Source organism: Atta colombica, unplaced genomic scaffold (assembly GCF_001594045.1).
Source record: "Atta colombica isolate Treedump-2 unplaced genomic scaffold, Acol1.0 scaffold274, whole genome shotgun sequence".
In the NCBI taxonomy this organism is placed as follows: Eukaryota; Metazoa; Arthropoda; class Insecta; order Hymenoptera; family Formicidae; genus Atta; species Atta colombica.
Window position 1 is genome coordinate 1054332 of NW_017259375.1, and position 12065 is coordinate 1066396.

Below are 12065 nucleotides of genomic sequence, written 5' to 3' on the forward strand. Positions count from 1 at the left end.
ATGTGTTAACTTTTGACTCAAAGGCATGCGTACCTTTGTTTCTTTTCTTTTTTTAGCAAACATTTCACTTCAACAAAGACTCTTCACACGTCGCCCCACCACCACCTGTTTCCTACTCAAATTAACTGATCTGACCGGTCGGAATCAGCCGGTCATAACTTCGCGCTCTTAGTCGAATAGCTTCCCGCTTAACTAAGTCATTGGCTATTTATTATGGTTGACACTCCGACGAAACCCTATATGTCTCCGTGACACTCTTTTATTTCGCCAAGCTCCGCGACCGGCTTGTGAAAACGAGCTACCGTTTATTCCCGCGTATCCCAGGGATACCTGGGGACCGTTTTGGAATTAACGTGTTCCCCAGACTAGCTTTGTTCGCGTCGTCCGCGAACCCGCTGAGTTTCAATCGAGAATTCGCGAGGTCTCGCACCTGCACACGCGTGAAGAAATAAAAGGACAAAGGCTTAAAGGCTTGCGATTACTCAAAACGCAGGGCCTTCGAAGTCCTCGAAGTCCGTTCGAAATCGATTCGAAGAAACTCGTCGGCGAACTGCACGGTTTTAATTCTATTAAAATTCTTCACAACGCGCTCGCTAAATTTATGCCAGCCAAACAAAAAGTTTTATAACATATAATGGTTAACGCTCCAGATGAAATATAGCGTGTCACGTTGCGATTGACAATTCTACCACAATAATGGTCCCTCGAAAAAGTCTCGTATTATTACCTTCTCACAATTCTAAACATCATGCACACATTCAACGTAGAATATCTTTAATTCTTTGTTACAACAGAAAGAGATACAGAAAGAGAGAGATAAATTATATTTATTACTAAATATATCAAAGAACTTGTTTTAATCAATTCTTTGCGATCGTGTGAGATAAAATCTTTCAAGAAATTTCCTGTTCTGCTTCTTGAGAGTTTTATGTATCATACAGATCCGTTAATGCTTTGAATAAAAGGCAGAGTATCACATTGTAAAAATGTATTGTTATTATTATTATTATTAATATGAAAAGTTTTTCGAGGAACCACCATTTTGTGACAGTATTGTCAATCATGTAACAAATGTAGAGATGATTCTACATTTCCAACATTACTTATTTAACGTAGAATATCTTCATTTCTTCATTATATCAGGAAGTAGAAAGAAAAAGATAAATTATATTCACAGCTAAATATACCAAAGTGGTTGTTCTAATTAATTCCGTTCGCGATTACGCGAGATAAAATATTTGAGGTAACTTCCTGCTTTTCTGCTTCTTACGACTTATCGGTTATCATGACCACCGCATTGCGACTTCCCCAGGGGCGTGTACAACTATAAATTCACTTCTGAGTATACCACACGGTTCTCTCAACAACGGGAAAAGTATGGCGACGGCCCAGGCTCGAATTCGACCGTGCATCTCTCGCTATATCGTACTCATCGACCTCGGGCCAGTTCAGGCAAACTCAAACAAACTCTGGCGTTGAGATAACAATGTTAAGCGTTAAACGCAGCGCCAATAGCGCATCGAGCTTAATCCCGCAGTTATGCCCGGTGGATACCGGTTTCCCCGCGGTACGCAACACATCGGATTTAACGTAAATGTTCGACGATCGATAGTAAAAATAAATCTCGCCTAACGGCCGTCGATTCCGTCGGTCGACGATACATGGTACTTTCCTCGTTTTAACATCTCATTTAAATTTCTCGCCCGCGAGGAGAACGAGCGAGCGAGCGAAGGTGCAAGAAAACAAATGTCGGCAAACAACGGCATCAAGCAGCATGAGGATCATCGTGAACAGATTTACATAAGGACGTAGCTATGGCGCATAAGCGTCTCTACCAAAGAAACGACTGATTTAACTTGCTATATTGTTTTCTGATATTAGAAATTTCGATTGTTAAGAATCGAGTATTCTCAAGTGATTCAATAATATATCCCGATAGCGCCATTGTTTGTCCTTTTGATGTAACACAAAGATTTGAGCGTAAACCGTAAGATTTAGAATAGAAGAATAGAAAACTTATTGATAAACTTTTATTATTACAAAACTTTGGATCAATTATAAGCTACAAGCAAATTCAATAATCAATATCTCAAAGTGTTTTATTTATTAAAAAATATTCTAGTTGAGTCTACTAATAAGAGATATAAACAAAACGAATTTTGAGCAGGTAAGATAATCAGAATTATGTATGTCGTAATTGAATTATCTTAAGTAAATTTAAGTATAATGTTGTCCAATTTATATTTTTTTACTGAATGTATTAAAATTCTAATCAATACAATAAGACTTTTTTAAGTAGATAAATTTTAAATTTTACGTTAATTTTCATGATAAAAATTTTAAATGTATATCTATATTGTTTCTTATTCTCTTAATTAAAGAAAGACAAGAATAAGTACCTTGCATAAAGTTCCTTTCTTTCTCTTGTTTGTTGAAAGGAAATTTTCCCTCTGATTTACACGACGAATATCGATCTCAATGGAAGAAGTTCACCGCGACCAAATTTTACGACACGACAAAGTTCACGGGATCGCAGATTTATTTCGCACACCCTCTCGGCGCGTCCGTACACACGCCCGTATACGCGTCCGCATTTGCCTGTGTCCGCTGAAGGAGAGCCCGATTCATGCCGCCGTTTGCCGGAGTTTATTTGGGAATGGCGGCCCGTTTCCGTGGGTGAATTGCAGCGAGTCCGACCGTAAATTTCGCGCCGCGTAGGATCTTCGTGGGCGATTATTCGCCGCAGGCGTCCAAGATACGCGATGATGAAACCGAACACCATCGGGTCTCGTTCGGACGTCTGACTGAGCCCGGAGAGCGGCCACGGTCGTTTCCAGAATTCCGATGGGACACCTCACCTGGCCGAACCAATACGTGGTGTACAACGGGTTTTTTTTCGGATCTCACCTCAGTCGGATCCCTACTCACCACTACGTATTTCACTACGCACCATTGAAATGTCAATTACGCCCTTCCGGTAGCTGGTACCGTAAAACGAGATAAACATAGGATAATTTGTCAAATCTATCTAAAAAAATTGACCTAATACATTGACTAAAATATTGTAATATTTATGGATCGATTAAACTCTGTAAAATGAATTGCCTCAGAAATACTTCTATAAGATGTCGATATGTGAATTTGACAGTGATAGAAAAAAATAGTTGCAATTAGCATAATTTAAATATAATTTATAGTCATTTAAATTTTCAGTCAACTATACATTTTTTATATAATTATAAATAATAATTATTACTATTATAACATTATAGTAGTAGTAATTATAAAAATAGAATTTCTAACCATAATTGTTTTATTATATAATTATAATTGCAAATATTAAATACTTTTTTCTTAATGCCTATTCAAGAATAAAATGAGACAAAATAAATGCAAATGTAATTCTCACATTTGCTGATATGATCTATAAATTGTTATAAATTATATACGAAAAAAAAACAATTTTACTGAAATATTTAAAAATTTAGTTAAAGATTTGAAAATAATTTTGTTTAGGCCATCCAAATTATAAATTTACTAGAATGTTAAAACTTATTGCAACGTTGTCATCAATGTTTAAACGTTTTTAATAATTATTTTAATAATTCAATAAAATTATTTTTACATCTGGTTCAATTTTTAAATACTTCAGCAAAATTCTTCCCGTGTATGTCATAAATTTAGAGATGTCTGCTCGAAGCTCAAATGTTGGGTACATTCATAACAATCTTGCAATTAAGAACACGAAATATATTATCTCAATGTTTACTTCGAACAGTCACATATATAGATTTTACGGATGTATTTATAAATGTGAAATATATATATATATATCTTCCCTTCTTCATAACCGCGGTACTTCTACTCGTCACGAAAATGAATAGAATCGATTTTCGAAGATCTAGTATCAATAAAGCTAAATTTGAGTATTACTAGTTACGATTTCTCGGATTTCATTGATGTGTAACGAACGTTAAATAATTCATTAGCGCAGCAGCAACAATTTATGCGCGAGAATTGTAATTTCGGATCTTGTTTCTCCTGTCGTTTCACTTAATGGACCAAGCAACTCGAAACGCTGATCGATTAATCGAAAATTTGTGATTCTAAATAAAATCCACACTTGACATGAAAGTAACATTCTCAATTAGGCATGAAACATGTTTTTGAATAATGCAGTGTTTCTTATCTCACACGAAAGTAAATTCTGTCTAAGTTTCCGTAGTCAATATTCGAAGTCTATTTCAATAGTGAATCACGGATTGGCGGAATTATCCTTCGCCTATCACGATGTAAAACTAACAGACACGCGCGAATATAAATTGTTGAAATAGGAATGTATACCTCGCCCACATATCTGAATTGATTATTTCGACAAGATAACACTTGCTGAAAGGCAAATTTACAAATTTACAGAGAATCCTGCTTATTTGAAAAGATCTAAACATTTTTTCAAGCTTCTAGAAATGCGAAACAGATATTTTAATAATATTTTTTTAATGCTGCACTCTATTCTGTATTTTATTAAATTCTATTGTTCTATAATATAAACAAATTTTATATTTGTTAAACACGTTGGATTTCCGAATAAATTTATTTATTTGTTTTCATTATCAACCACTCATAAAATAATCTGGTCAGTTGTTCTCGTTTACTCGCCTAGCATAACTGATTTACATTGAAACAAATTACAATAGGTATTTTGGACCATTGTCGTGCAAATGAGTTTCTAAAGCGACGAAATGCTGCAACCATGCTGCTCATCTCACGCATAAAATATTCGCGGCTGATTATTTCGCGAGAACAAATTTCGACGATTTAGATGATCGTATTATTTACCATTCCATTCACGCCGGTGCGCGTTAAATAATTCATTAATGTTGATATAATTTACGATCGTTATTCGAACCACTAAAACATTGGCGTCGAATTTGTTACATTATCAGATGTATAATCAGATATTCTATGAATGATTTTCGGAAGGAACGTTCCGAAAATATCGCTATGACACGCCAAACTTCCATTAAGTCAATTGCAGAAAAATCCAAAGTATCAATTTATAAAATACTTTGTTATAAACATGTAAACATTCCTTTTTACGCACCGAATAATTAAAAACATTACAAATTTGATTATTTATATAAAATACACATAAAATATTTTAATAAATTTCTAATATGTATGAAATATTTATATTGTCATTAATACTTGTAATTTGAAATTATTAAATATTCTCAATGTTATCCATTTTATTAATTGTAAGTAATTAATCAAGCAAATTATATATTATAGCATAATTCTCATAATAATAAATAATCATAATAATAAATAATCACAAATTTCTCAAAGTTAAATTAGTGGGATTATATTTTTATAAATTCAATAGTAAAAATTATTATATCATAATTAAATTAAAGAATTCTTTTTGTTATCAAAAAATAATAAATTTTCTTGATAAAAAATTTTGATTATTTTGATACTTTTGAATGAATAATTCAATGAATAATTCAGATCTGTTTATAATGCAAGATAAAATGCAATCGTTAGTTATTTTGAAAAAATGTCCGCACATATATAATAATAATAATTTCTATTACTTTGATTACAACTTGAAATAATTTCTTTATCATGTACAGTAATTTCCGTACCTATCGAGCGACTCTCTAGTAGCTATTTAGGTCAATTTACCTTCCATTTATGAGATATAGCCATCTAAATGTGCGCGACGGATTATGGAGTGACTTTACCGCGCGAATCCCCGCTCCAGACGCCTTTTTCGGTCGTTAAAAGAAACGAAAGTGACGGGCCATTATCCCGTTTCCCCACAAAAACGATCCGCTTTCGTCCCCAGCTACGAGCCGCGGCCCTCGCCGGTCATTTATCTCGGTAATGACAGTTCGGAACAATTTCTATATTAAAGGGCCTCATTAGAACGTCGCGCCAGCTTGTAATTTACCTCGTCGACATTTTTATGTTCGCAAATGCGTGAATTAAAACGCGATGGCAAGCATATTCCTACACTCGTCACACCTTAGTAATATTCAAGCCTTTGCTTAATCGCGAATATTTTTTTTAAAAAGAGAAGATTCTGAATGTTGGTCCTTGAACAGATATAAAATAGCAAAACGATTGTCACAGCAGTAGCTTCTACTATAATTAAAAAAAAAATAATAATTTTGATAAAGTATATATCTAAAAATTTAGCAAATATAGATCTGCAAATAATTTTTTGTTGGATCAAAATAATTTCGTAGAACGATTAGATTGATTGCTCCAATATCAAAACTTTTTGTAGCATTGTTCATTATATTTGAGTTTTTCACATAATTATTTTGATGGTCCATCATAAAATCACTATGAATTATGCGCGGAATTACAAATAAAAATTTATTAAATTTGCAATATTAAAGAAAGATTTATGATGTCAAATCTATATACGAAAATACAATTTTGCTGAAGTATTTAAAAATTTAGGTAGATATATTGAGAGAAAAGTGTTTAACAAGCTATAATTGCACGTTAAAATAATTGATATAGTATCTATTATAATTTATATTAATGTAATAAAGTTAATTTATATACTGAGAAAAAAAAATTGTTAACTTGACTAAATGCGTTTAGTTCGTAATGATTATTTAGTTCAAATATTTATATATTTAGATTAATAAAATCTTGTAATTTAAAACGTGTTATTTGTTTGAATTAATAAATATTAAGTTGAATTAACAAATATTTGCTCGACAGTTCGTAACCGCTACATTTAGTTGAATCAACTAATATTTTTTTGAAACAGCAACTTTTTTTTCAGTGTATTAATTTATATTAATATAATATAATAAAGTTTCTTCAATAATAACTAAAACAAATAAAAATCTAATTAAATAATTGTATCATGTATTCAAACATATCACATCATAATTGATACATAATTATTTTATCGTCCATACTCGCAGTAATTATTACGCAGCAGTGCTTCAATAAGATATTATCGGCGTAATATTAGCTATATTAAAATTTATGATGACATCGAACAGGATAAGGGCTTTATACAATTCACATTGACAATTGTCAGTTTACAGGTATATCATAGTCCATGTTTCGATGTGCGTCATCGGCGCTTCCAGAATTAATACTTAAACGCGAGAAGACGTCAAGCAGAAAACTTTCCACACAATTCACGCTCCGTCGAAGAGGTTGTCGCTGTATTTTATTTCTCATCAAAAAACATCTCATACATTTCTTAAGAGCTTCGCTGACAACTATTATAAGCGTTTGAAAAATTCATTATCGTTATTGATTTCGGCAGTCCATAAAAAAATATACGCTATAATTCCAAAATATATTCTCTTTTTTCAGCTAAATGGAAAAAAGTTTAGAAATTGAAGAAAAAAACTTTCTTTATTTCAGAACAGATTATTTACATTATTATTATTATTGTATTGAGTAATTAAATAACTTATCATTCATGAATAATTTTATATTATTTATAAATAATAAGTTATTTTATGTAAATATTCGAATTTCAATAATAATGTAAATATTCGAATTTTAATCATATTAAAGTACTTTAAACTTTGCACACAGTTTTTGCCGCTTCCTACGTTTCATATATATCTTGCAATTGCATCGTCGTCAGTCTCATTCGCGTGATGATGTCGCTCCAAAAGAGTGGGAATATCATCAATGCGCGATAAATGTTAAAATGGTCGAAAATTAATTGGGAAGTTTTTAACGGAGCAATAAAAATAATGAGCCATAACGACGAACAGGGAGGTCGGGGATACGACGCAAAAATCGCGCGATAGACTGGCCGCTCCATTTTCGTCGGAAATGGCCGCATTAAACGTTATGGATGGCCGTACCGAAAGGAGCGAGCGATTTTTCTTCGAGTTAATGCACCACGGTAAGAGAGGTGCGCCGCGCGAAAAGAGTTATGACTCGAACAATATCATACCGGAGCGGCGACGATGCGCGATAACAATAAACGTAATAGCGTAAGGAAGCCGTTAATGAACAACGATCTCGACAATCTCAAATATGTCACAAGAATTCAAGTATTAGCGATAAATGTTTTAGATCGAAGTGTTCGTAAAACGTGTCAATAAATAACATTCCAATTAAATATAAATTCTATTTATGTTCAATTCAAAACATTATTATAAAACATTATGTTATAAAATGTTCTGTTCTTATCATAATATTCTGTTATCATAATGCGTTAAATAAATAGATATATGAAATATGGAACAAATTGTAAAACCAGAATAGTGAATAATAGTGAAATATCGAAAGATTAAAATATTAATCAGTTTTGGCAAATTTACTTTCTAGAAAATCTAGTTTTTACTTTTGTCGAACGCGCGCGTATTTTTCTTTAAAATATTTTCTAACAATAAATTAATTAAAGTTAAAATTGCGACATTAATTGTAACGACACAGAGGAGTAATCGTGCGTTGATATACCGATGTGAAATGTCAATTATGTGACTGTCGACTAACGACTTCTCCGCGAGCCAAGAAAATGACACGAATTTATATCAAATTTTCCGTGAAATAAATGTGATCGAATTTAGAGTTAATGTTAACTGAAATATAACTTGCATGATCATATTTAACATTTAGAATATTCGGAGCAAATTGTAGTTTTGCAATGATGAAAAGATTTGATTCATTATTTTAATAGATATCATTAATCAAAATTAAATTAGTAATTTAACTTAAAAATGTATGTGCCAAACGAAGTCATAAGATATATAATTCAGTTGCAAAAAATTATTTATGTCTTAATCTTCTTTATTTCTTAATGTTTGTGACCAATAATCATTATATCTATTCTCATGAAAATAACGATGTTGAAATATCTAAAAATTTAGCTAAATACAGATTTTTTAATAATTTTGGACCATCAAAATAATTACACAAAAAAATCAAGCATGATGAACAATGTCGCAAAAAGTTTTGATATTCTAGCAACCAATTTAAGCGTGCTACATAATTATTTTGATGGTCCAGCAAAATTATTTTCAGATCAAAATTATTTTCTGTATTTAATTAAATTTTTAAATACTTCAATAATTAAAATCGTTTTGTTCTTATTAAAATCGATTAAATTTCTCATTATGTAATTAAGAGAAGAAATGTTACTCTTATTGGAGTAATACAAAAGTCAACAATGAAATGTGAAATATTCAGCACGTGACATGTAACACACGACTCATCATTTATTTAAACAAAAGGAAGATATTTAATGATTCACGTAACAGTAACGATGCAACATACGTTGCATCCAGGCTTTCGAAACTAATTAATTTTTATCGGTAAAGTACGCGTAATTATGACGCTCGTAAAGTTTACACGGATGTTACAAACCATACGATACAAACTATCGATTGCGGAAGGATTTCATAAAGATTTCAGAAAGTAAATCTATAGTAATATGCAACAATGGTTTACATTTTTATGAAGAAACTATGCTCACACGATAAATCATAATAATGTTGATTTAAAATAAAAATGCGTAAAGCTATATATAATGTTTTATAAGTTTCATACAACTTCAACGAAAATCATATAAAGAATTCTTTAAAAAGTTAAATATATTTATAAAAAATTGTTAGCAAGATATGCAATTTATTAATTTAATGTAGATCTATCAATCAAAAAGTAATGTTAATTGGAGAGAGAGAGAAACAAAATATATAAACATATGAAGTGCATTAGAAAATACAGAAACTATCATAAGAAAATATAATATAAAAAAGTCATTCAACGGATAGAATTGCCACAAATTCCTCGTCCTAAAATTCCATAACTCTTCTCTGATTTCCAAATAAAATGTCATGATTTTCTTTGAATTTGAATTATTTTCTTGATTTAGAAATCATTAAATATTTTATTGAGAGAACAATTTAATATGACAATGTAAATTACTATTAACATTGTTGACACTGCTTGCATTTACTTGTTAAGTTGATAGCATTCCAAAACTACATAGGTGCAATAATTTGGGTATTAAATTTCTTTTTTTTTTTAAAGAATTTTAATTTGCCAAAAAATTCTTTGACTTTTCCCTGATTTTTCCGTTCAATTTCCTTCGCAATTGATTTTTACTTTGATAAAGAAAATTTAAGAAAACTATTTAAAACGTTTATTTTAAGAAAACGACTCACTAACAAAGGCAATAATGTTTTTTTAGCTTTAGTTTTAACAATGCGCTTTTAACGATAAATACCTTTCAATTCTTCGAGTAATTTTATTTTACTACTGATATCTTTCACATTTTTTACAAAACACTTCAATTCGTCACAGAAAGAAGGTCTAGTTGAAGTTTCCCAAAGATCATCCATTGAATGTGAAAAGACTCACCGTGTTGATGCAACTTTCCGCCTCCGACGGCCTGCTGTTGCGAATGTTTATGATGGTGCGGTTGTTGCGGTTGCTGCTGCGGCTGTTGCTGTTGCTGTTGCTGCTGCTGTTGCTGTTGCTGTTGTTGCTGCTGCTGCTGCTGCTGCTGTTGACGCGAGTCCCGCGCCATGATCGCAGCGATGCTGAAGTCGGTTGCGCATTGACGATTTGAGTTACAATTATTATTGAGATTATTCAGGAGACTGCTGTTCGGCGACGGGCTCGAGCTCTCGTCGCCGTCATCGCCAGCGCACCCGGATAGCCCGGTAGATACCGCGGAGGCGGCGGTGCCCTCGCCCTGCATCTTCCTGCCCAGATAGAGGTGATGTCGAGATTCCTCGTCGTCCTCCTCGCTGCCGGCTCCTCCGGCACCACCGCCACCTCCGCCACCTCCGCCACCACCGCCGCCACCGTCGCCGAACGAGGTCAGTGTCAGTCCGTTTCTCTTCCTACCGGCGAGGCCTCGCGACTCCAGCAACATCACCTCGCGCGCTGCTTCCTGAGCCACGTGGGATCTACCGACAAACTAGTCAGAGAGCGTCTCAGGGCGAATTCGCTTGACGCCGTGACGCTACGGGCGTCGTGCGTCAGAACGATGCCGATCCTGATAATTACTGTCCGGAAGACCGTATGTGCTTCTATCCTCGATACGCGAGTACCGCTGAAGCGGCATCAGCATCCTCTCCAACAATCGTGCAAATCAACACCGAGTTCTCGCTGTCGACATACGCGCGTATATCGCGTGCGAAGAGATGACAGAGCACGTGTGTGTGTGTGTGTGTGTATGTGTGTGTGTGTGTGTGTGTGTGTGTGTGTGTGTGTGTGTGTGTGTATGTGAGGGAACGAAAAACCTACGGAATCGGGCACGGAGTGGTCGATTACGATTGCCGCATTTGTTGCATGAGTGGAGTACGATACAGTAAAACGAGGTACTGATCAGAGTCCTTATTGGAGCAGCGATAAAAATCGGAGCACAACACTAGAACTACGCCAAATAGCTAGTGACGTTTAGCGATCGGCGATCGGTAGTGAATGTGATCCGAAAGTAAATGACGCCGGCCAAATGTTGGCCGGAGTAGCACTCTGTTAACAGCGTGGGGACGCGAGGAAAAGTTACGTCGTCGCAAAGACACCAATTCGCTTCTCTTTCGCACGCGCGAAAAAGCGGAGCTGCTTGATGTATCGTTTACACTCACAGGCCGAGCGAGCGAAACGAGCAGGGAACGACAGACCGACCGGTTGCCCGACAGACTGACCCGCGCCACTGCCGGTCGCCTCTTCGTTCCGACCCCCATCCCCGCCAATACGATTGAGCTCGGTCGGACGAACTAAAGGGACGGTACAACATGAGCGGGAATGAGAGAAGAAAATACCCAGCGGGTGTTCAATGGGCGGTTCCTTGGCACGCTCCTCCTCCACGATCAGCACCCGGCTCCGCCTGCAGGCTCTCTCCCGTACGAAGCCCACCTCGAGGTTCGCTTAAACGTTATTACCGCGTCGTTCTTCCTCTCGTTTCTACTCGTCCCTCTCTTTCTCTCGCGCCCATGTCAAACTGAAACTGCCAACCGGGAGCTGACGATACAAACACGCACGAGCGTCCACAGGAGGAGTCTCTCTCTCTCTCTCTCTCTCTCTCTCTCTCTCTCTCTCTCTCTCTCTCT

The 12065-nt window shown here is 34.8% G+C and overlaps 1 protein-coding gene across 1 annotated transcript in view; it reads right to left on the reverse strand.

The window, feature by feature from the left end:
• LOC108689622 (T-box protein H15-like) overlaps positions 1 to 10885 on the reverse strand; it is a 56802-nt gene extending 45917 nt beyond the window's left edge. The window contains exons 1-2 of the mRNA XM_018196480.1: positions 10532 to 10885; positions 10366 to 10468 (exon numbers count right to left, since the gene is read on the reverse strand). Coding sequence (XP_018051969.1) covers positions 10366 to 10468; positions 10532 to 10885 — 457 coding nt within the window. The remainder of the gene's footprint in view (positions 1 to 10365; positions 10469 to 10531) is intronic.
• Positions 10886 to 12065: the final 1180 nt, after the last annotated feature.